This window comes from Giraffa tippelskirchi, chromosome 2, assembly GCF_054371585.1.
Source record: "Giraffa tippelskirchi isolate mGirTip1 chromosome 2, T2T-mGirTip1v1.2.pri, whole genome shotgun sequence".
Taxonomy (NCBI): Eukaryota; Metazoa; Chordata; class Mammalia; order Artiodactyla; family Giraffidae; genus Giraffa; species Giraffa tippelskirchi.
Window position 1 is genome coordinate 180,120,617 of NC_137276.1, and position 26,736 is coordinate 180,147,352.

Below are 26,736 nucleotides of genomic sequence, written 5' to 3' on the forward strand. Positions count from 1 at the left end.
CAATGTGGTACTTTCATTACCATAATGGACACATAAGGAAACCTCTCACTACACTTGAGGCCCTCAAGATCCTTTAGAGCAGGGACTGCTCCCATTCATCTTTGACCCTCAGCACAAAGTATTGTGGTGGCTCAAACATGAAGTTGCTCAGTCATGTCCGACTCTTTGCAACCCCATGGACTGTAGCCTATCAGGCTTCTCCGTCCATGGAATTTTCCAGACAGGAGTCCTGGAGTGGGCTCAAACATAACAAGTCACAAATGTATGACTGTGGGGTCAGTGTTTGAGATTCTTCAGAAAAACAGAGCATTAGTAAGATTCATCTCTGTTGTTTTGGAAATATCCACACTTGGGAGCTCCCTAAGTTTTAATTTCTTCCTGCTAGTCATCATTTCGGTAACCATTTTATGGTACATTAAGGGAAAATAATCTGTGCTGGTATGTGAACTAAAAAACAGAAATTCAGGTGATAAAACAAAACTGTTGACTGGGGCCCCTAGGGGAAGTTTCTTCAACACTGTTGTCATAATCAGGTATATTTCTAGCTTAAAAAAAGTACCCCCTGTGTGCTTATAAGATGAATAATTTTCCTTATAGTTAAACCATTTTGAAAACCAAAGTGGAGATATGTGCATTCTATTTGTAGAGCCTATTATGTTCCAGAAGCGTATCTCCTGCAAGCCCCACTCCACCCCACTGAAGTCAGGGCACTTATCATTGCTGTTTCACAATGGCAAACTTAGCCACAATGGGCCCAAGGAATGCAACCAAGGAGAATATGCTAGGAAGGGAATTATGGCCCAGGCCTCTGGCTCCAGAGACTGCAACCTTCAGTATGTGTGTGTGTGTTAGTCACTCAGTTGTGTCTGACTCTTTGCAACCTCATGAACTGTAGCCCACCAGGCTCCTCTGTCCATGGAATTCTCTAGGCAAGAATATTTGAGTGGGAAGTCATTCCCTTCTGCAAGGGATCTTCCCGACCCAGGACTGAACCCAAGTCTCCTGAGTTGCAGGAAGTTTCTTTACTGTCTGAGCCACCAGGGAAGCCCACATTCTTCAATACCAGACTGCATCCTCCTCATCCCTCAACAAAGGGGCAGAACCAGGAGTTAAACTTTAGGCCTCTCAAGAAAAATGTCAGAGAGTCTGTGTATGGTAAGTTTAAAGGTTTTTAAAATTTCAATGATACCACAAGTCATTTTTTTTCTCTGTAGTTATCGCCTGGATTAAAGATCATCAAGGAATTTCTTTTAAAAATGTACTTTTGATGGAGTAAAAGAGGGTAGAGCTAAGAAGACGTACCTTTCCTGAAATTGTCTGTTAAAAAAACATTATGATCAGAAGGAGAAAATGCAGCTGCTTTTGTCACTGTGATGGATGATATAAAATATTTTGAATTATATAATTTATTTTATTTTTACATATGAACTGCCGTCTAAGACAGTTCCAATTTGTGATGTTATCTCCAGACATTTATTTTTTGTCTCTAATTTGAAGGAGTCTGGCAGTATCTCTGCTTCAGATGGGTAGTTTATATGTTTAACCAGTCAATGTTAAATTACTTTCAATAAAATTCATTCAGGCTCTCTCTATCATTGAAGATAATAGTGTGAGATATATATATATATATATATATATATATTTCTCTGCTGGTTCTATTGCCTAAGATGTTTTAGATCAATTTGAAGAAAATAAATGGAATAAGTAAAATCAACACATGAAAATAAATAACTTCATTTTTAATTTGTTCTATATGTACAGTACTCCCATCCATTAGTTATTCTATTTAAATTATAATGAATTGAAATAGGAGGATGGATGTCTTTTGAGATTGGATCTGCTGTGTAGATGAAACTAAAGGCCAGAAATGAAAAAAAATATTATTGAGTTCTTAGTTCTCTTATTGATTCACTGGACAGCATGTGGATAAATTATACTGCATCTTATTAGTTTGTCTGACCACTGATATAAGAATGTGCCTTAATTCGTTTGTGCTTTTATAACAGGATACCATAAACAACAGAGATTTATTTCCCATAATACTGGAGGCTGCGAAGTTCAAAATCAAGGTGCCAGTAGCTTTGGTGTCTGTTGAGGGCCTGCTTCCTGGTTCCTAGATGTGTCCTCACATGGCAGAAAGGGCAAAGAAGCTCTCTAGGGTCTTTTTCATAAAGGCACTAATCCCATTCATGAAAGGTCCACTCTCTGACCTAATCACCCCAAAGTTCCCCCTTCCAAACCCATTACATTGGAGATTAGAGTGCAATATATGTATTTTGGGGGAGTTGCAAACATTTGGTCTATAGTAAAGGGTAGCAGGAAAATCTTGTGTATACCACTTACCTCCTTGATAAGCATCTTCCTAAATAATACCAATTTACTCATCAAATTCTCACTGCATACACATGACCATCCTGGATATTGGTGGAGTTACAAATATAAATCTCTTGTAAATCTTGATCTTAAAAAGCTTATACTACAATAGTGTAATAGTATAAATTTATACTATAATAGTATAACTATATACTGTAAGTATAAAATGTAGTATCATAGAAAAGCTGTTATTATAGAGATGGCATAAACATACTATTTTTATGCATCCTTTAAAACCTGAATCTAAAGCTATCTTCTCAGTGAACATTTCCCTAATTCCCCCAGGCTGATTAAGCTGTCTGTCCTTTGTGCACACATGGTTTGTCATTTGAGTTTCTGTAATTCACGTATGGGGCTTCCCAGGAGGCTCTGTGGTACAGAATCTGCCTGCCAATGCAGGAGACACAGGAGACGCGGGTTTGATCCCTGGTCAGGAAGATCCCCTGGAGGAGGAAATGGCAACCCACTCCAGTATTCTTGCCTGGGGAATTCCATAGACAGACAGCCTGGCGGACTGCAGTCCATGGGGTTGCAGAGTCAGCCATGACTGAGTGACTGAGCACAGCACAATTCATTTGAATAAATACAATGGATATTTAACACTTTTCCTGAACATAATGCTCTGTGGAGAAGGGACTATGTCTCAGTCCTCTTTGTATCTCTACCTTGACTAGGCCAGAGAGAGATGGCCATAGTGTTTGTTAGATAAGTAAATAAATGAATCAATAAATGATGCAAAGTAGCAGGAGTATTTCAGGGGAGTAGAGGAAATAAATAGGAAAGAGGCCAGCCAGACCATGGGGAGGTTTGAGTTCTGGGCTACAGAGTTCTAGAGCAAAATTGTGGTAAGTGAAAAGAGCATGAAATTTCATGTAACCTTTGGCAACGTAAGAATAATAGCTCACTTTTTTTCTTAAGAGTAATAGCTAATTTTTACTGAGTGTTTATGTACATGCCAGGCAATGTTCTAAGTGCTTTATGCATACCATTTTAAGTATTCCTCACATTAACTATGTTCAGTTATTACCACATTACAGAAGAGAAAACTGAGGCCCAGAGAGGTAAGGCCCATACTTGCACAAGACGGCATAGCTAGCAATGGTGAAGCCAGTATTTAAGTGTAGACATTCTAATTACCACTTTAGAGCTACCTCTAAGTCAGCTGTATCAGCAGAATATATCTAAGCCTTAATTTTTTTCTTTAAGGTAGGATCTGCAGGACCTGTCTTATCAGAATGCTATCCTAATTTAATACAATAAAGTATATAAACTGTCCAGTATAGTACACAAGAAAGACTATGTCAGTAAAAAAATTATTTTCTCCCCTCTTAATCAGCCCAAAGTTTTAAAACAATGGCAGGTTTTTTGGATACATAACAATATTAGAGCCATACATCTTATGAATTGCCTTGAGGAAGACTTAGAATTGTTTCCTTGGACTAGTTTAGCATTGGAACGTCTAATGGGAAACCATATGAAACAGCATTTCAGGAATTCTGGAGGGATGGTCTTCCAAGAGACCATCAAAAGGATCAGTCTGATTTTTGGCATATTGGTTAACTGGTTCTATAAAAAAAATTGCTGAAAACTTAGCAGATAATGTTTATGTAATGAGAGTGAAGTTGGTGAGCCTCAAATTTGCGCCAAAGTCTCAGTGGAGTCTGAATTTAGTGGTAATATCATTACCAGCCACTTCCACTTAAATACTGGCCTTTTTAATCAATCAGACAAAGAGAGTAAATCAACATGGTTCCCTCTAAGCCCTAAAATGTAAACTTTCTAGTTAGAAGAATTCAGAGTCACCACAGCATGTATGTTCTTAATGCTGCAATAGAACATGTAAACACCCCAGCCACAGAGGTCGTGTAGAGTCTCAGGAAGTAAGGGAGCAGAAGGATAGTCTCTGATCCTCTCTATTTTTCCTAATATTGTCCAGATTGCTTTAGGTTGTTCTGGGCTCTTAAAAATGTTGAGAGTCTTCAGTCTTTAAATAGGCAGACTTTTACGTAAGGTTTATAAATTAGATACAGACTTAAAAAATACTCCCTTTCCCCCACCAAAAATGAAAAAAAATCACTATATCAGTTCACATACCATTGGGAGAATAATCAGTTAAATGGAGTCAACCAGATAATTGGTATCTCAATATAATCAATTTCTTTAAACACTGAATTCAGAGTTGTTGTATTCTAAGCCAATTTTGTATGTGGATGCTAAATATGTGATATCTGGGTTTTCTTAAAATCTGTCTATACAACTGACTACTCACTTCCTGCTCAGCTATGTGGAAGTTAACCACTAGATTTCTAGATAAATTATTTTAGGTAGACCTAGGTTTTCTTTTTCATTTTCTGATATATTAATTTGTAATGATTTCTCATAAAGCTATCTTTAAATAAGAAACCTTCTTTCCATACTTGTTTGATCAGATAACAATCTAATTGTAGAATTGTTTCTTAATGTTAACCTGCTTCAAAATCAACATGGTAGCTAACATAACTTCCCATTATTAGTGCCTCACAATCCACCAAGATTCTTTCTTATGTTATACTGAATAAAATGAATCAAAATCTTTTTCTTTTTTCCCTACCATATATTGCTCCAGTCACAACTGAGTGTGTGTGTGTGTAATCAATTTAATCACTTAAAATAGGTTGTAATGGTTAATTTTATGTGTCAACTTGGCTGGGTCACTCTGCTCAGATATGTCTTCAAACATTATTCTGCGTGTTTCAGTGAGGGTGCTTTTGTATGAGATTAACACTTAAATTAGTGGACTTTGAGTAAAGCAGATTGCCCTCTGTAACTCATCCAATCAGTTAAAGGCCTGAATAGAACAGGCTGGCCTCCTGAGGAAGAGGGAATTCTGCCAGCAGATGGCTTTAGGACTAGGACCGCAAGATTAGCTTTTCTCTGGTTTTCTAGCCTAGTGGTCTTTAGACTTGAATTGTAACATTGATTCTTCTCTGGTCCCCAGTCTGCCAACCTATCCTGTAATTTTGGACTCTGCAGCATTTGTAAACATGAGTGGATTCCTTAATCTCTTTCTATTTATATACCCAGTCTATTGATTATGACTCTGAGGATCCCTGAGCAATACATAGACATTCTCTATTTTTTTTATTAAACAATGAAAGTGTAGAACTTTGTGGTAGCAAAATGTATGTTATTGTTGTCAAATTTATTTCTTAGTATAAAACCAAATGATTTATTTTCTTTAATTTGGTTGTGCTTTGATTAAAACATCTGTTTATCTGTATTAGAAAAGGATAACAGTTAACACAATAAATTATGCATTAGCTTCAAATTTCTCACTGAAAATATCTCTAAGGGATGGGATAAGAAATGTGGAATACTGAGTAGCTGCCGGTGCCCTTTTGGAGAAGAAAGTGCTGGGCAGAGTCTTTACAGTGCAGCTCTTGGCATCTGATTTTTGCTGCTGAAAAAGTGTTCAAGACTGTTTTAAGACCATTAGATCAACTATGGTCTTGCAGGGGATGCTTCTATTTACCAAAAGAAATCTCTGCAGAGAACGATCGATGCAGGTGTACAGAGAAATGGACTTTTGAAGGCAAATCCACTTATCTGTGATTTTGGGAAGTGTCTTGATGGTTGGTTATATCATCTCTCAGTCCTTCTCAAACTAGGCTGCTGAAGTATTCCGTGGATATATGGAAAACTATAGGATAAATGTAGGCCACTTGTCTGTAGAGTCAATTTTTCAGATTTATTGGAAAGATGAATAAAAGCACATGAATGGTAAGTTTAAAATATTATTTCTTTCTTCTTTTTTTTTAAAAAAAAATAGCTTCAGAAAGTTTACTAGTGGTTATTAGGGGCTGAGGCGTGGTGGGGATGGGGAGTGACTGATAGTGGATGTGAGACTTCTTTAAAATTGTTGTTTCATATTGAAACAGTCATAAATATATTATAAACCAGAATACAAAAATTGCACAAATTTTACAAAATTTCTAAGGAAGGCTTACAGATTTGTGGGTTCCACTGGATTCCTAGTCATCATCTATTTCCCAAAATGAGTTAAGATTTTGTTCTCTATTGCCCATAGCAGTACAGCTTTGATTAAAAAAAAGTATGGTCTTGGAATAGATTGGCTTTGTTGTTGTTCAGGAAGTGACAAATATTGAAGAAAAGAGGCGAGGACCAGCTCCATTTGAGAGATTCCATTTACTTCCTTGAATGAAAAGTGAACTGACTCTCTCAAAGAAAAGGCAGTAGAAAGCAAGAGTTACCAACAGGAGGTTTGTTTTGTTTTGTTTCCTTTTTGGACAGTTTTTTAAATTTTAATTATTTTTTAAAAATTTGGCTGCATCTGGACTTAGTTGCAGCACGCAGGATCTTTACTGTGGAATGTGGCACCTTTCATTAAGGTGCACAGGCTTTTCTCCAGGTGCAGCTCTTGGGCTCTATAGCACTCAGGCTCTGTAGTTGTGGTGCCCAGACTTCCCTGCGGCATGTGAGATATTAGTTCTCTGATCAGGGATTGACCTCTCATCCCCTGCATTGGAAGGCAGATTCTTAACCATTGGACCACCAAGGAAGTCCCTGGACAGAGTTTTAATGACACTATGTTTTGCTTTATATTTCCTGTTCCCATAAAAGCTCCTTTTTGGTAAATGTTATTACTACAGTCTTTATTTCAGTTCTCATTTTAAGAGCTACCATTTATTGAGAACCTCTAATTCGAGATATCAGTGTTGATTTCCATATTTACTCCTTTCGACAGCTCCATGAGGCAGACATAAATAACATAGTAAGTGGTGTGGATTTGCCCTCAGGTCCCCAAAGCTGGTGGTTGGGGTACATTGCCACTTTTTGGGTCCCACTATTCTTGTTATCCTGGTTTAACCAGCAAGGTACATTTACTGGGCAGTAGACATGTCAAGGGAGAAAGTATTCAGATTCAGATAATACTGTGCTGTCGTTTTCAAAGCAGTCCATGTTTCATGAGCCTGTAACAAGAGAAACTTAAGTCATGATCTCTTAGTATTTAGAACATGTCTCATCAATTATTCTGATTATCATGCAGATATTCCTGAGAGACTGAGAGAAATACTATGGAAGAGTAAGGTTTGGTTTTCACACTTTCAATGATCTGTTTACTTAAGTGCTCAAATATTTTTCAGTACATATGGGGCCACAGGGTGAACCAATGCAGTAGAGTCTTGCTACATATGGTAACTGTCAGTTGATTATAGCAATAGTCTACAATTATAGGCAGTGTGCTTGAAAATTTCAATATTCTATAAAGAAGACCCAGTCTACCAGCTTATGTAATTATTTCATTTGCCAAATAAACAAATGTCTTGTTTTAATACCTCTAAATGATGCCTGTTGTTGAAAAACAGGCATAAAACTAAATGCATTATTCAAGCTGGTGTTTTTCACCAACAAATGCTAAGCAGAAACAAGCTGATCCTAGTAAACCAGTTAAAATCCAGCCAAGCAGAGTAAGAATGAGACCCAGACCCCAGCAAAACAAGGACATTCAATTTCTTTCTAACTTTATGTTATTTAAATATATTATTTATATACCCTTATGACTGGTGCTAATCAGAGCCTGATACAGTGAAAAGAAAGAATAAATAAGTGAAGGAATTAATTAATCAATCAATTAATTGTACATCTTTATTTCCTAAATTGTAAAATTATAGCGAAAAGTCAAGAATAATTGAGATCCTCAGATAATTCAGCAATTTCATTTGGCCTGGAGTTTCAATGTCGTCTTCCATCAAAAAAGAAAGAATGAAATAAAACTGGGTAATGAAAATTTCTTCATTTCTCTTGGGGTGAGAATACAAATAAATAGAATAATGAACAAAAAGCAAGCAAATGCAGGCATGAAAGTAAAGGGTTGGACAATTATCACAGAGAAAATGTAGCTAGTGAACTGCTAAGAGGGAACTAAAATATGACCATGATCCCTCCATCCACCTGCCCAACCGTGTAATAATTAAGTCACTGAAACTTGAGAATAATGACCTTGATGGATAAGACAAGCACCTTATATTTTTAGTCTAGGTAGGGAGATCAGGTGCATACAACAAATAATTCCAGGGTGACATCTGAGAACTATTCACATGTGAACAGCTTGCAAAGATGAGAGAAGAAGGAAGGACAGATGCCTTCCTGGAAAGAAAGAAAAGGCTTCAGAAAGAAGGGAACATTTGATCTTAGTCTTGAAGGAGGAGGTGGAATTTACCAGATGAAAGCCTCTTCATGGAGGAAAGAGCAGGTATAGCTCAGGACAGCTAGAGAGAAAAAAAATAGGAATTGGGCTGGTGGAGTGTTAATGCCAGTTGCTACCATGCTTATTTAAAAATAGAGATGGTGCATATGTATAACTGAATCACTTTGTTGTACACCTGAAGCTAACACATTGTTAATCAACTGTATGCCAATATAATATAAAAATTTCATTTTTCTTAAAAAGGGAGATAATGAAGGGCCTTTTGTTTGTAATGCAAATACCTGGTCAACCAGTGTGTTTCCCCACGTATTCGGACTGTGATCTGGGTTCCAGTAATCCTGCAAATATATGTGTCTTTTGAGACGTAGGAACTGGTTTGCTGGGTCCTCCAATAAAAATGGTGCTCCCAGTACTCCTGTAATTGAGTCCAACAGCACAGCATCTTTTAAGGCAATAGTTTACATCTCAATGTTTCCTCTTAAAGAAATTGTGTCCTCTTAAAGCAGCCATGGTGTTTGAGAGGAAGGGCACCTAAGAAGGAAACTCTCGAGGGGGGTTCTGGAAGGGGAACACATGTACACCCATGGTGGATTCATGTCAATGTATGGCAAAGCCAATACAATATTGTAAAGTTAAAAAATAGATAAATAAATACATTTTTTAAAAAATTAAAAAAAAAAAAAAAAAAGAAGAAGGAAATTCTGGAAAATTTATGCCCTGGGGCCAATGGCTGCTCCTTAGTCCTTTGGCATCTTTGTCCTTCATCACCCTATGTGACCTGGGTATCACACAGCATGCAGCCTGCTGTGTGGTGGATGGAGAAGAGTTTCAGAGTTTCTGTTCATGTATGGGAGACTGCAGACTTAAATTCAAATTTCAGCTCTATCCCTTTTTTAGGCAAGTTGCTTAGTTTTTCTCTGAGCTCTAGTTTTCCTGTCTCTAAGGAGATATAATAATAATAAAAACAATAATAACACAGACAATAACAGGCTTACTATAAAGATTGGATAAATTAATAGATGTAAACCACTTGGTTCAAACCTATAAGTCTGCAATGTTATTTTTGCTTTCTCAGCCTGTTAAAATAGAACATATCTTTCATTTTGAAGTAGACTGATCCCAAACCTGAAACTGGAGTTAAAATTGTTAACATTGAGAGAGCCTTCTTTAAATGCAAGCAGGCTTGCATTTTCTATCTTCTTCTCACTCTAGAATGAAGAAAAAAGTAATTTAAAAAACCCATACTTCTTAGGATCTTGAAATTTTAACAGTCTATATTATGCTTTCATTCTTGAATAAAACACAATCATGTTATAAAGGAAGAACATACTCCTGACTTATTCATGGTAACAATATAATCTGTTCATTGTTTGTGACAAAGAAGCATTTATTATGAATAAAATTGTAAGTAATGTTACATTAGACACTTTATATCTTCATTATTAACAAGCCTTCATTGACCAATAATCTGTATAGGTTAGGGTTACAGTGATCTATAAATATGAAACCTCCCTTCTATAGGAGAGGGGATGAAGGGTCCAAGATCAAAACAAAACAAGGATACACAGGATTTGACTGTGCTAAGGGAGCTTCCCTGGTGGCTCAGATGGTAAAGAATCTGCCTGTAATCCAAGAGACCCGGGTTTGATCCCTCGGTTGGGAAGATCCCCTGGAAGAGGAAATGGCAACCCACTCCAGTATTCTTGCCTGGAGAATTCCATGAACAGATGAACCTGGCAGGCTATTGTCTATTGGGCTGCAAAGAGTCAGACACGACTGAGCAACTAAAACTTTCACTACCTTCACTTACTTTCAAGGGAGCTTAGGAAGCATTGGAGTACCAGAGCACAAGCAGATATTTTCATGGTCAGGGAAATTGCTTAACCTATTCTGTGAAAGGAAGATTATGTCTAGCATAAGGAAAGAGTATATGTCTAGCATAATGAAAGAAGAGGGAAAGTCTTTTAATTTGAAGCTTAAAAAGTGATGTGAACAAAAGTATGGCATTAGGAATCTGCAAGACCAATGTCTGAAAACAGTGGTTAGAGGTGGCTGGATTAGAGTTTTATATAAATTTGGTTAACATTTATTGAACATTGTGCTAAATATTATACCTGAATTACCTTGTTTACTGGAGTGGGTAGCCTTTCTAAGCAGTTCTTCCTGACTCAGGAATCAAACCGGGGTCTCCTGCATTGCAGGCAGATTCTTTAGCAACTGAGCTATCAGGGAAGCCCTTATTTAATACTCACAACAAACCTAAGGAGCGGTACTGTTAATCGCTTTATTTTGTATACAAGGGAACTAAAGCACAAAAAAGTTAAATAATAGGTCTAAGGCCACAGAGCTAGTGGGAGAGGGAGATAGAATTCTCCCTTCAGAGCCATTGCACTATATTATTACTAAGAGGGAGGGTTGCTTGGGGTCAGATTATAAAAATATTTTATGTTTATGGAAAAAAAGGAAATAATCATTACTTACACATTCCTTATGATCTCATGCTTTCCCAAGATTGGCCTTGAGTTCTAAGCAGGATTCTAGTTATCAGCTCTTTTATTTCTAGTTTAGTTTGTCAATCTAGTAAGCTCTGGTTCCAAACAGGTGTTGAAAATGATAGTCTATCGAATGGATAAGGAGGATGTGGTACATATACACAATAGAATACTACTCAGTCATTAAAAAGAGTGAAATAATGCCATGTGCAGCAACATGGGTGGAACTAGAGATTGTCACAGGGAGTGAAGTAAGGCAGACAAAGAAAGAGAAATATCATATGATGTCCCTTAAGTATCATATGATATCCCTTATGTGAGGAAAGAAAAAGAGATGATACAAATGAACTTATTTACAAAACAAAAAGACTCAGAGACTTAGAGAACAAACTATGGTTACCAGTGGGGAAGGGTGGGAGGATGGTATAGTTAGGGAGTTTAGGATCAACATGCACCCACTACTTTATTTTAAATGGATAACCAGCAAGGACCTACTGTGTAGCACAGGGAACTCTGCTTAATGTTATGTGACAGCCTGGATGGGAGGGATGTTTAGGGGAGAATGGATACATGTACATATATTGTTGAGTCCATTTGCTCTCCACCTGAAACTATCACAACATTGCTAATCAGCAATACTTCAATGTAATAGTTTTTAAAAAAGAAAACAACAGCCTCTCTGGATATTATACATCAGTCAAGATGCCTTTGGGTGCAAAACACAGTACTACTAACAGAGGATCAAAAAATGACTTATTTTGTTCCATTGATCTATATTTCTATCTTTGTGCCAGTACCATACTGTCTTGATGACTGTGGCTTTGTAGTAGAGCCTGAAGTCAGGCAGGTTGATTCCTCCAGTTCCATTCTTCTTCCTCAAGATTGCTTTGGCTATTCGAGGTTTCTTATATTTCCATACAAATTGTGAGATGATTTGTTCTAGTTCTGTGAAAAATACCATTGGTAGCTTGATAGGGATTGCATTGAATCTGTAGATTGCTTTGGGTAGAATACTCATTTTCACTATATTAATTCTTCCAATCCATGAACACGGTATATTTCTCCATCTGTTTGTGTCCTCTTTGATTTCTTTCATCAGTGTTTTATAGTTTTCTATATATAAGTCTTTTGTTTCTTTAGGTAGATATATTCCTAAGTATTTTATTCTTTTTGATGCAATGGTGAATGGTATTGTTTCCTTAATTTCTCTTTCTGTTTTCTCATTATTGGAGTATAGGAATGCAAGGGATTTCTGTGTGTTAATTTTATATCCTGCAACTTTACTATATTCATTGATCAACTCTAGTAATTTTCTAGTAGAGTCTTTAGGGTTTTCTATGTAGAGGATCATGTCATCTGCAAACAGTGAGAGTTTTACTTCTTCTTTTCCTATCTGTATTCCTTTTATTTCTTTTTCAGCTCTGATTGCTGTGGCCAAAACTTCCAAAACTAGACAGTATGGTACTGGCACAAAGATAGAAATATAGATCAATGGAACAAAATAGAAAGCCCAGAGATAAACCCACGCACATATGGACACCTTATCTTCGACAAAGGAGGCAAGAATATACAATGGAGAAAAGACAATCTCTTTAACAAGTGGTGCTGGGAAAACTGGTCAACCACTTGTAAAAGAATGAAACTAGAACACTTCCTAACACCGTACACAAAAATAAACTCAAAATGGATTAAAGATCTAAACGTAAGACCAGAAACAATAAAACTCCTAGAGGAAAACATAGGCAAAACACTCTCCGACATAAATCACAGCAGGATCCTCCATGACCCACCTCCCAGAATATTGGAAATAAAAGCAAAAATAAACAAATGGGACCTAATTAAAATTAAAAGCTTTTGCACAACAAAGGAAACTATAAACAAGGTGAAAAGACAGCCTTCAGAATGGGAGAAAATAATAGCAAATGAAGCAACAGACAAACAATTAATCTCAAAAATATACAAGCAACTTCTGCAGCTGAATTCCCGAAAAATAAACAACCCAATCAAAAAATGGGCCAAAGAACTAAACAGACATTTCTCCAAAGAAGACATACAGATGGCTAACAAACACATGAAAAGATGCTCAACATCACTCATTATTAGAGAAATGCAAATCAAAACCACAATGAGGTATCATTTCACACCAGTCAGAATGGCTGCTATCCAAAAGTCTACAAGCAATAAATGCTGGAGAGGGTGTGGAGAAAAGGGAACCCTCTTACACTGTTGGTGGGAATGCAAACTAGTACAGCCACTATGGAGAACAGTGTGGAGATTCCTTAAAAAACTGGGAATAGAACTGCCATATAACCCAGCAATCCCACTGCTGGGCACATACACCGAGGAAACCAGAATTGAAAGAGACGCGTGTACCCCAATGTTCATCGCAGCACTGTTTACAATAGCCAGGACATGGAAGCAACCTAGATGTCCATCAGCAGATGAATGGATAAGGAAGCTGTGGTACATATACACAATGGAATATTACTCAGCCATTAAAAAAAATACATTTGAATCGGTTCTACTGAGATGGATGAAACTGGAGCCCATTATACAGAGTGAAGTAAGCCAGAAAGAAAAACAACAATACAGTATACTAATGCATATATATGGAATTTGAAAGATGGTAACGATAACCCTATATGCGAGACAGAATAAGAGACACAGATGCATGGAACAATTTTATGGACTCTGAGGGAGGAGGGTGGGACGTTCTCGGAGAATGGCATTGAGACATGTGTATTGTCATATGTGAAACAGAGCACCATTCCATGTTCGATGCATGTGACAAGGGCTCAGGGCCAGGGCAATGGGATGATCCAGAAGGATGGGATGGGGAGGGAGGTGGGTGGGGGGTCCAGGAAGGGGAACACATGTAAACCCATGGCTGATTCATATCAATGTATGGCAAAAACTATTACAATATTGTAAAGTAATTAGCCCCCAACTAAAATAAATAAATTTATAAAAAATAAATAAATAAATAAAATGAGTTTTGTAAACACACACACACACACAAAAAAAATGACTTAGACATATTCTCCATTTATAAAAAATTAGCAGTTTTATTTATTCAATGATTTAAAAGTAAAAAGCAAATGTTGACTTCAGAAGGTAGTAGTTACTAACCTGCTGCTAGGTAATCTAATCAATATAATCAAAGTAACATGTCTATGAAAGCCATCCTCTAAGATGATCCCCAAAGATCCCTGCCTGCAAGTATTCATGTGGTCCCCTCTTTCTCTTAGTAGGGCTGACCTGTGTAATCACAGACTACTGAGGCAATGGCGGTGTGTGATTTCTGTGGCTATGACATAAAAGACATTACAGCTCCTGCTGTGCCCTGCTCTTGGATGGCTTACACTAAAGGCAGTCACCTGCCATGTTGTGAGGACACTCAAGCAGCCCTGAAGGAGAGGCCAACACATCAAGAAAGTGATGTGTTCCATCAACAGTCATGTAAGTGAATCACCTGGCAACTTGATGCTTTTGCTCCAGTCAAACCTTAAGAGGACCACAGCTCCCATTAGTATCTTTACTGCAAACTCATGAGAGCTCCTCAGTCAGAATCTGAGACACTCCCAAATTGCTGACACGTAGAAATCGTGAAATAATAAGTATTTAATGTTTTAAGCTGCTAAAGTTTGGGGAATTAGTTATGCTGTAGTAGATAACTAAAACAATGCATTATAAGCACTAACTAGTGTCAATATAAACTGCTAAATACCAGAGTTGAGATTAGATAAGGCAAGTGAAGTCAGTAGGGCATAAAATATAAGAAGGAATGAACTGACATAGAAAACAAACTTACCATTACTAAAGGGGATAGTGGGGGAGTGAGGGGCAGAGAGATAAAACAATAAGGACCTACTGTATAGCCCAGGGAACTATATTCAGTATCTTATAAAAACCTATAATGGGAAAGAATCTGAAAAAATGTGTATATATATACATATATATGTATAAACGAATCACTTTGTTGTATACTTGAAACTAACACAACCTTGTAAATGAACTATATCTCAATTAAAAATATACAAAGAAGTAAAGAATTCACTCTTGTGTTATTTGATAAGTTGCAACCCCATGGACTAGAACCCACCAGGCTCCTCTGTCCATGGCATTTTCCAGGCAAGAATACTGGAGTGGGTTGCCATTCTCTTCTCCAGGGGATCTTCCAGACCCAGGGATTAGACCTAGGTCTCCCATATTGCAGGCAGATTCTTTACCATCTGAGCCACCAGGGAAGCCCCATTTGAAACTAACACGACATTGTGAATGAATTATACCTTAATTTAAAAAGTATTAAAAAAGAAGGAATTCTCTCTTAGGGTTATACAAATTTTGTGCCATAAGACCTCTACTTGCCTCACCCTAATTCCTACTCTTATAATCGTCACTGCATGAAAAGATAAACAGTAAATAACTCTTGCCACTAGGAAACCCATATTATATTCAGAATTGAAAAATAATTATAAGAAGATATATTTTGACTAGATTATCTGAAGGGGTAGTGATTAATTCCGATACTGGAAGGAAGGTCTCACAGAGAAGTTGGTTCTGAGTTAAGCTTCAAAGGATGAGGTTTCCACAGTTAGGAGGAAGGGAGGGGAAGCAAAGAACACACATTCCAGGCTGAAGAAACCTGGAGAGCCGAGGAGCAGAGGAGCAGAGTAAGGCACAGGGAACTCTTCTGCTTGATGTTATGTGACTCAATGACCCTCACTTTGCCAACACGCTTGAAAGGGAGGATTGTTTGTGCTATAGATGTGTCAGAGTTAATGTTGGAAAGACAAGCTGGAGCTACATTCAGGAAGATCTTACCATCATACCAAGGAATTTGGACTTTACTCTGTAAATTATCTTTTCTGAACAGGGAAAATGATAAGACTAGATGTACTTTTGACATCTTTTTATTGTGATATCATTTGAACCATCTTTTATTGTATGATTCAGTGGCATCAAATATATTTGCAGTGTCATGCAAACATCCCATCTCCAGATGTTTTCATCATTCCCAATAGAAACTCTTTACTCTTTAAGCAATAACTCCCATTACCGCCTCCCGAACCCCTGGTAACCACCATTTACTTTCTGTCTTTATGAATTTGCTTATTCTAGGTATCTTAAGAGGAGCCATGAAACATTTGTCCTTTTGTATCTGACAGACTTCACTTAGTGTTCAGGGTTTATCCATGTTGTAGCATATGTCAGCATTTCATTCCTTTTTAAGGCTGAATAATATTGTGTATGTATATGCCAACATTTTGTTTATCTATTCACAGATTAACCTTGGAAAATTCCTTTGTCAGGGCTGTGGAGAACAGGTGGTAAAAGGAAGAGAGCAGAGTGAGAGACACAAAGTAGGAGGCTCATCAAATAGTCCAGATGAGAGATTAGTAGGACTTGGATCTGGTAAGTGACAGCATGAATGAGAAGACTGGATTGATTTATAGAGAATGGGAAACTCATTCATTCAGACTGATTTCTGGGGATGAACCAGCATTAAAATTTTGGTTTTAGCTGAGATGTGTTAATAAGTGACTTTTCAGATTTCTCTTCATTCTCTTTGAAAAGGTGTTAATTATAGTGTTACCTGTTTAATGTAGATTTTTTCTTTAAAAAAAAAGAGAAACAGAGGTAGTGGCTAGGCAAATAGATCTAATGACATCCATATCTAATAAATATTTCTAAATAAATTATGTTTAGAATATAAATAACAGCTACATAAGAAAGTATAGTAATTGCTTAAAATAATGTTATATGAAACATAACATCCAAAAGTAAAACCAATATTCTGTACCATAATTATCCTGGTGTATTGTACAATAAATAACTAAGAAAAAATGCTGTTACATAAATCTTGGCAGAGAGGCATGCTTTAAAATATAAGCCATAGCTATTTTAAGCTCTGATAATTCTGTCTTTTGTAAATCTCTATGCTTATGGAAAATGTTTCATCTCCTCTTCTTCCCACCTTCCAGAACAAAGCTCCTACCTCAGCATTATGCACCCAACAGGCACCCAATAAATATTAATCGGTGGTGATAATAACATCACCCATGAGAAAGACAGAAAGCAGTATTTATTATCCTACTTTACAAATGATAAAATTGACATCTGGAGATGAAATGACTCACTCAAGGTCACATAGTAAGTCAGTGGCAGGGCGGTAAATAAAATGCAAGTAATATAGAAAGGCATGCTATTATCCTCTCTGCTTGAGAAGTTTCCCCTCCCTTCTTCATTCTGTCTGATCAACCTTGAAAGTTAGTGAGAGCAAGATCAGACTGTTGTGTTTGCAAACCTATATAATACTGCTAGGGATTGAAAACTGAACCCTGAGTTCTATTACTCTTTTGGTTTTTAAATATGTGTGTGTGTGTGTGTGTGTGTGTGTGTGTGTTTTAATGTAGGCAGTATCAGCCAGGTTAGTTTTAAACTTTATAATCATAAGCTATGAGAAAAATCTTCCTCTCTTTCTTTCCAACTCCCTACCTACCCTCCTTGCTTTCATCCTGTATTATAGTCAGTTTTAATAGGACCTGTCAAGCTCAACCTATCATCTAAACATTTGTGGAATATCTTCTGCAGAAAAGCCTATATGGTAGAAATAAGGCAGTCACTTCAGAATACGGAGATATTTGAGATCACAGCTCTCCCTGCTCAGGCTAAGAAGGGTCAGAGATCTGGAGTCTTGCTCTGGCCCTGCAATAACTTAGATCGCTAAGCCAATTCTTTCTCCTGGATCTCCATTTTCTGCTCTGCAAAACAAGCCTGGATCATATGGTCTCTAAGGTCTTTTTCAGCTCTAACATTTTGAACTGGAATATGTTCATAACAAATAGGTCATTAACTGAAAATTACTTTCTCTCTACGGTATTATATTATTGAAAGTGTATAGAATATGGTAAGTGAGCACAGCCCCTACTATTGTCAAGGAATTTACTGAGACTTAGTTCTGTTCAAACTGAGACAGATGGAAATAAGTGAAAGGGAAATCAAAGTAGACCTGGCCAGTTAAAGCAAGACAAATAAAAATGTATTCACATTATGCACAAACAGATGAGTGCCCATCATGGATTGATAGGCAGTGTGGAAGTAAGGGAAGCTACATAGTACTTCCTGGTGGTCCGGTGACTAAGAATCCCTGCTCCCAATGCATGGGGCCCAGGTTCCATCCCTGATCAGGGAACTAGATCCCATGTACTGCAGCCAACAGTTCACGTGCCTCAACTAAAAATCCCATGAGCTGCAACTAAGACATGGTGCATCCAAATAAATAAATAATAAATAAAATAAATATTAAAAAGGGAAGCTGTATAGTCAGAAGTGGAAAGACTCCCCATATTGCCATTACCTAGGAGAAGTTGAAAAAGAATCTTTAAATTTGATAATGGAGAAATGACTAAATGGTCTATATACTATGCTCATGACTATGAAAATGGTACTTGTAATAGGAAGAGCTTCCTTGGGGGCTCAGATAGTAAAGAATCCGCCTGCAATGCGGGAGACCTGAGTTCGATCTCTGGGTTGGGAAGATCCCCTGAAGAAGGGCATGGTAACCCACTCCAGTATTCTTGCCTGGAGAATCTCCATGGACAGAGGAGGCTGGCAGGCTACAGTCCATGGGGTCACAAAGAGTTGGACATGACTGAACAACTAAGCATAGCACATACACTGAAAAGCTCAGAAAGCTTGATGTGAAATGCAAGATGCAGAATGGAAGGGCAGAGTCTGATGGCAGACTCCCTTTCTTTCTGTGCAGAGGGGGCTCACTAAGAGCTCCCTCTTGGTAGATTCAAGAGGCATAACTTGGCATGTCCAACTCATTCATCCTTCTTCCTCTTGAGAGTGAGCTGCCTTCAGAGGGCACACTTTTTGTTCTTTTTCTACAAGCTGAAATTGTATATGAAATTTGCCAAATTTTGGGATCCGACTATGTTCCATTTGCCTCATTAGCCTTTCTCAGTAATAAATGGGCTGCCTTCCATAATCAACTCTGATTTATTTCTCAACTTGATCAAAACCAGGACCAAGAAGTGGAGTGCTATGTGTTAGAAGGTGTCAGAGAACCCAACAGGTCAGTTGTCTCAGAGCCTCACTAAGAAACAGGAAACAAACAAAAAAAAGAGCACAGACAAGGGCACTCCAGCCAGTGGTAGCTTGTCACTGCTGATTCACTGTCTAGTAAGTAAATGCGAAGAGATTCAGTGGGGACAGAAAGACTGACAGACTAAAAGTCTGGCAGTTTCATAGGCTAGGCCTTCAGTGAGCTACTTCCCTCAGGTGGTAGGGGATACTGATGTTCATGCTGAACATGGAGATAAGCACTACAGTCCTGCCACAAGCTCAAAAATACTTAGGAATGGGATTCTGGAAGTAGAGCACTTAGAACTCAATATAAGCAATTAAGGGCTTCCCTGGTGGCTTAGATGGTAAAGAATCTGCCTGCAGTGTTGAAGACCTGGGTTCAATCCCTGGGTTGGAAAGATTCCCTGGAAAAGGGAAGGGCAACTGACTCCAGTATTAAGAATATTTATTATTTGCTATTTTTTTTTTTTTTTGGACTGTGTCTCAGCTCTTGTCCTTAAAATGTTTATATAGTCAAAAAAAAAAAAAAAAAGATGAAATAGGTGCCCAGGCAATTATGTTTGGTTGTAAATTAAGTACTAGCATAAAGTATAAATGATCATTAAGAATTAAGTACAAAAGAAGATGAGGAGAAAAGAATACACAGATGTTTTGGCAATATGATAAAATTTTCAGAGATCTCTCTAACTGTAGGACAAATTTTATAATTTTGTGAGAGATTAAAATACCCATGTTTACGTTCATATTTTTGGATTTGAAAATTCTGTAAGTAAAGAATTTTCTTTACAAATAGTGAAATTATTGTTTTTTTCTTCCCACTCTAAACTTTGGTCACTAACCCAAAACTTCATGGTAGAAGATTGAAGAATTGTATTTTAGTATAATATATTCTCTCACTTTGCTGCAGTTCACATAAAATTGAGAAAGAGAAGGGAAGGGGAAGAGAGAAAGAGATGAGAAATTTGGATTGTGAGGGGAAAATGGTGAAGATGAGAAAAGAAGGAAGAAGGAGAAGAGAGAAATCAAGAAAAGAAATCAAAGGAAGGAAAGACAGAAGAAGGGGGGTTACAAAAGTTACAAAAGGTGAAAAATCATGGGGAAAGGGGCAAGGCAAACAGGGGAAGTAAAGGCAGGAAAACAAAGAGGGTCAATGGGAGTGAACTGGAGAAAAGAAAGAGGTGCTAAACTGCAGGACCAGCTTACAGATCCTCATGATTAATCTGTCTGTTAATAAAACGCTTTCGAAACTGAACTTTTAACTCGGGAACTTTGGCTTTATTGATATTACCATTGCTGATGTAATCGAGTACTTTGAAAAGCAAACAGCAACTGGTATTACTTGAGTTTAACTTCAATCTGTTTTAACCCACTCTCAGCACACTAACATACACCCATATGACCACGCATGACCACGCTCCCACACATGACCACGTAATTTCCTGGGGAGTATTTTTGAAGCTGGCAGGTCTTTTATTAGTTTTTAATCTGTGGACAGAGACATCTGTGACTCACAAAAGGCACCTTTTTATGTGATTCAATCGGTAATGACTCCTCGGTCACTGCCTACATACGTGGATGGGAGTCCCAATCCTAGAGCCATAACTGATGTTCACATGTGGGTAGGTTAACAGATTTCTACAACACACAGAGTGCTCAGTGAATCTGATCATAACCAGTGAGTTTATTCTCACTGCTCACTTTCTTGAGAGCACCAGTCAATCTTAAGCCAAAGTGAGTAGGTAAAATTAAGAACAAAATCTTATATAATAAACTAAAACTATAGCAGGGAATATAGGCTTTCCGAGGAAGTGGAGCATTTGCAGTGATGATTGAGAAGGTCCATTCCTTCTATGCAGAGAAGAAGGCAAAGGCAAGGACTGGAGGTGCTGACAGGGTTAGGCGGAAGAACTGTGGGCTTAAAGGCTCTTGTCAAAACAAAAACAAACAAAAAAACCTTTCAAGACAAATTGCCCTTGGTTACTAACTCTGGTTCGATCCCTGGGTCGGGAAGATCCCTTGGAGAAGGAAATGGCAACCCACTCCAGTACTCTTGCCTGGAGAATCCCATGGACGGAGGAGCCTGGTAGGCTACAGTCCATGGGGTCGCAAAGAGTCGGACACGACTGAGCGACTTCACTCACTCACTCACTAACTCTGGATTGAAAAACAAGAGCTGGAACTATGCTAGAGAAACAGACCACAGGCAGTTTATTTTTCACCCTGTATAAAACCAGAAAGAATGCTTGCATTTTATGGATAGATCTGACCATAGCCAACAATAAGGGCACGAACCCCCAAATTCTTTAATGGATGGGTCAGCCCCAAGGATTGGTTTACTTAGTGAAGCACTTTCCAAATATATGCTCTTTCCATATTTCCTCTTAATGTGAAGTGGGGCTGTTTCAGTTTTTAAAGTGCCCTGTTACAATACTGCAAAACTATAATAATCAAAACAGCATATTATTAGTACAAAAACAGACATATGGATCAAAGGAAAACAGAATAGAGAGCCCAGAAATAAACCCACACACTTACAGTCAATTAATCTTTGACAAAAGAGGTAAGCATATACAATGGGAAAAAAGTACAGTCTCTTCAGCAAATGGTATTGGGAGAGCTGGACTGCCACATGTAAATCAGTGACGTGAGAACACTCTCTCACACCATATGCAAAAATAAAACCCAAAATGTTTTAAAGATTTAAATATAAGACATGACACCATAAAACTCCTAGAAGGGAACCTAGGCAAAACATTCTGACATAAATTGTAGCAATGATTCTTGGTTAGTCTCTCAAGGCAAAGGAAATAAAAGCAGAAACAAACAAAGGAGACCTAATGAAACTTAAAAACTTTTGCACAGCAAAGGAAGCCATAAACCAGATGAAAAGTCAACCTATGGATTGGGAGAAAAACAGTTGCAAACTGTGCCACTAACAAGGGCTTAATTTCCAAAATATACAAACAACTCATATAACTCAATTAAAAAAAATAATAACCTAACAACACAGTCAAAAAATGGACAGAAGACCTATGTTGATATTTCTCTGAAGAAGACATACAGATGGCCAACAGGCACATGGAAAGGTGCTCAGCATTGCTAATTATTAGAGAAATGCAAATCCAAATCACCTCACACCAGTTAAGAGAGCCATGATCAGGAAGTCTACAAATAACCAACACTAGAGAAGGTATAGAGAAAGGGAACCCTCCTAGACAATTGGCAGGAGTGTAACTTGGTGTAGCCACTATGGAGAACAGTCTCTTAAACAACAATAGAATTACCATATGATTCAGCAATTCAGAAGTCCACTCCTGGACTTCCAGAGAAAACTCTAATTCAAAAAGATACCTGCACCCCAGTGTTCATAGCAGCACTATTTACAACAGCCAAGACATGGAAGCAGCCTGTTTCCATCGATAAATGAATGAACAAAGAAGAGGTGCTACATACCTATACACATATGTGATGGAGTATTACTCAGCCATAAAAAAGAGTGAAATAATGCCATTTGACGCAACATGGTTGGACCTACAGATTATCATACTAAGTAAATAAGACAGAGAAAGATAAACATCATATGATATCACTTTCTTTGTGGCATCTCAAGAGGGAGGGAATATATGTATACTTATGGCTGATTCACATTGTAGTATGCCCTGTTGAGGAGGAACATGTTGGGTTTGGGATTTTTCTTTAAATCGGTATAACTAGGAACAGTTCTTAGTTATGTCCTTGTTTGGCTCTATTTTCCCTGATAAAATTCCCCAGCTCCCTAACTTCTGACCTTTTCTTGGGAACCAGTGGCTATGATTTAGGCTCTATCACTTTTTTGGGAGGAGTTGTTGTGTGCTGTGCTGCCTATCCGATGCCCCTATGAATCTGGCATCGACCATTGACTGACTGTGTATCTTGGTCATTTAACTTCTCTAAGCCTCAGTTTCCTCTTTATACAACGAGACTCATAACACCTATTTTCAGAGTGATTATGAGATTTGAACTAAGGTAACATATGGAAAGCCCCTGACACACAATAAATATTTAAAATAGTAATATTAATACTTACTGTCTTATTATAGAAGAAAGCAATTTTTGACCTAAATGCTAAAGAGAGGATTTTGTTTTGTTTTGTTTTTTAATGAAATTGTGACACTTGGACTTCTAATTCTCTGACCAGGGAATCAGCCCCAAGGTGTATAAGTTACTATTTTGAGAAAATCAGTAAAATAATTTGGGGACTCTGCTCAGAAATTTAATTACTTGAGTAGGCTCTTCAGCATTCCCACTAGGGAAATAGATAATGAGATCTCTTCCCTACTTACTTCAAATTAAGTTCTAGACAAAAGTAATTTATTAGACAACTAATCTGTAACAGAGAAAACTTTTTTTTAATAATAAAAACAAACTTTAAAAAATCGTTGTTTTCTTATGGCAAGAAGAAGGGCTCCAGGGAAGTGCAGATGAATAGGCTATGTTCTTAAATGAGAAAGGGGGCATGGGTGGGTGAGGAAAAAACAAAGAAAGTTGATTCAAGCTATTGTTTCCTACTTTAGAGCTATATGATTTAGAAAATGTCAGTTGAGCTAGTTTTTAGTGGAACACATGCATCTGGTTCTAATGACTGCAGTCTCCTCCACTTGCAAGCAGTAAAAGCTTCTTTCCTGAGATCTGAAGGGTTAATCCAGCAGTGTCAACATCCCTCCATCCTTGGATTCTGATCCTCAATTTGTTCTTTCACAAACTTTGACTACTTAATTTTACTTATTTATTTATCTATCAAGTACAGTTAGTCAAACCAGTTGTCTTTATAGGTAAACATACTTTCTTTTCAGCTGGACTTAAAGTTAATTCTAACTTGTTTTTAAAGAAAGTCTATAAAAGTCCATTTACAGAACCATTTTCTTTTTTGGCTGGTATTTTTGACCTTGCTGTGTTCACAGATGGAATGTGGACCAATAGAAGTGCTTTTAGCCTTGCAGTCACCCACTATCACCCACTCTGAAGTCAACTGTGTGGATGAGCAGTCCAGGCAAAGCATTGTACCACTGGATTATAATCAACCTCTTAAATGGAACCAACCTCACTTTCTTCGTCTGGAGGTGTGGGCTGTAGCTGGGTATAGCTGTATATGCCTTGCGGACAATGGCTTAATAAGAACTTTGCTAAAACTTGCTAAATCATTTGCTTAAACATGTCCTAAATGCAAAGTTCAATATAGATTATTAAAACTCTTTGTCAAAATTATTCATGTGCTTAGGAATAAAGGGCTAATTATGCACACACACATATATATAAACACATATATCTAGATTCATACTCTAGATATAGATATGTATCTATAACTATTCATCTGTGTGTGTATCTCAAGGGAAATACACATTTCTTTTGGTTGGGTCTCAAGCTTATAAAAGTAGAAATTGTGATTTAAACATCTTCATCAGAAGTGTTTATAAATTATAAACATTTAAGCATGAAAATAATTTATACCTTTCTAAGTATTTGCAGTTTTGTATACGAAATGACCTCTCAGTTCAATTCAGATATAAGCCACTGAGTTACTGGGTCAATCTGGCAGCAAATCATCTGGCCTTTGGTGCCTTCAGCACTTCTCTGACCTACAGCTTGCCTAAAAGGTTAATGAATTCACACTATCAAAGTATCTTGAGGTTTCCACATAATTGTATCATGTACTTATTACATTTTCTAAAAGACATTAAAAATTTTTCTTTGTTCAAGGACACCAGAGCACTTCTTTAGAGGCAGCAGTTAAATAGACTGTTTAGCAATAGTAACATGTTAATACATAATTAGGAATAGAATGATCACACATACAATTAACACTGACATATTCAAAACCACAGCATGACACAATAGTTTGGCTTCCCCAGTGCTTTATAGTTGGCCTATGAATAAAACATTCTTGTCCATTTCTTTAAAAAGTCAAAAGAGGTTATCTATCAATCTAGCAGTTGTAAAAGACATGATAAAGAAAAAAAAGAAATAGGTTCTTACCTATAAGCAATGTTGAACACAGGGCAGCTTGAAGCATTTTACAGGCCATTATCCTGTTTTGGAAACAAAAGATTTATTTATTTTAATTTAGACTGATCAGAGCTTTAGGGCATACTGGTTACTTTCGAAGAATATGAAGCATTTCCTGCATACCTGGAAGCCCTACGACCTCAGTCAGAGAGCCTGTTGCTTGAGATGACTTTTTTTATATGACTCCTGCCTTTTTACCCTTTGGACTCTTTGGACTGACTCTTTACAGGCTGTTCTTATATGGGCCATGTATTTATTTACTAATTTTACCATCCACACAGACTAATGTTATCTAAAAAACCAAAACAAAACAAAGAAGGTAGAAAAACTGGATCACTCAAACCTTGCTGGGGGATATAAAATGGTACAGTCAAGTTGGAAAACAGTTTGGCAGTTTCTTATAAATCTGAGTATACAATTAATTCCTATACAACCCAGCAATTGCACTATTGGACATTCATCTTGGGGAAATAAAAACTTATGTTCATACAAAAACCTGTATAAGGATGTTCCTAGCAGCTTTATTAATAATAGGCAAAAACTGGAAAACAAGTGGAAACAACCTAGATGTCTTCAACAACTGAAAGTTAAACGCATTGAGGTACATCTACACCATGAATTTCTACTCAATAATAATTTGATAAAAATTATTGATAGACACAGCAATTTGGATGAATCTCAAAGGACTTATGATGAGTAAAAATAGCCAATCTCAACTGGTTACTTACGTGTATGATTCCGTTTATATAAGCTTCTTGAGATGACAAGATTATAGATTAAGAACATTTTATTAGTTGCTAGGGCTTAGGGATAGAATAAGGTAGGTATGTGTGGTTATATAAAAGCAATGCAAGGGACACTTGTGATGGAACTATTCTATATCTTAACTGTGGTGGTGGATATGTGAACATAAACGTGATAAAATACCATAGAACTAAATATCTCTCTCTCTCTTGCACACACACACACATACACACATGCACATACACACAAATGAGTACGTATGAGACTGGAGAAATCTGAGTAGGATTAGTAGATATATCAATGTCAGTATCCTGGTTGTGATATTGCACTGCATTGTAGTTTTGCAAAATGTTACCTTTGGGCGAAGCTCAGTGAAGGGCACCCAGGATCTCTCTGTATTGCACTCTTACAAGTTCAAATAATTCTACAGATCTAAAAATAAAAATTTTAATTAAAGAAAAAGGAGTGTTCAACTGCATGGTAAATTTGTTTGTTTCCAACAAAGCAAACAAACTATGTATCATTTAATACAATGATAAAATCAGAATACTTTTTTCATTTTTATTTTTCAAACAATTCCCTTCTTCAGTGGTATGATTAACAGTTAAATGAATAAATTCCTTATTATACAATTTATTCTTAACAGCAAACTATGTACTTTCTTGTTTATTTAAAGTTTACAGGACCAAAGGAAAGATTCATCTTCCTGTCTTCTCTTCCTTTCATCACTCAACTTCTAGGACCTAAAATGAGGAGGACGGGAGCAGTACTTAGGTCATGCTT

The 26,736-nt window shown here is 37.2% G+C and overlaps 1 protein-coding gene across 1 annotated transcript; it reads right to left on the reverse strand.

The window, feature by feature from the left end:
* Nucleotides 1-7,040: 7,040 nt before the first annotated feature.
* Nucleotides 7,041-26,385, reverse strand: C2H3orf85 (chromosome 2 C3orf85 homolog). Its single transcript, XM_081572249.1, has 4 exons — nt 26,309-26,385; nt 25,180-25,232; nt 8,863-8,996; nt 7,041-7,343 (listed from the first exon to the last, which is right to left on the reverse strand). Exons 2-4 carry the CDS (start codon nt 25,226-25,228, stop codon nt 7,254-7,256), a joined length of 273 nt encoding a protein of 90 aa, XP_081428375.1. The 5' UTR covers nt 25,229-25,232; nt 26,309-26,385; the 3' UTR covers nt 7,041-7,253.
* Nucleotides 26,386-26,736: the final 351 nt, after the last annotated feature.

Coding starts and splice junctions, on each gene's coding strand:
- C2H3orf85 (XM_081572249.1), bottom strand. CDS start 25,228: ATGGCCTGTAAAATGCTTCAAGCTGCCCTGTGTTCAACATTGCTTATA. Junction 8,997..25,179: donor GTGTTCAACATTGCTTATAG/GTAAGAACCTAT, acceptor ACTCAATTACAG/GAGTACTGGGAGCACCATTT. Junction 7,344..8,862: donor GAAACACACTGGTTGACCAG/GTATTTGCATTA, acceptor CTCTTGTTACAG/GCTCATGAAACATGGACTGC.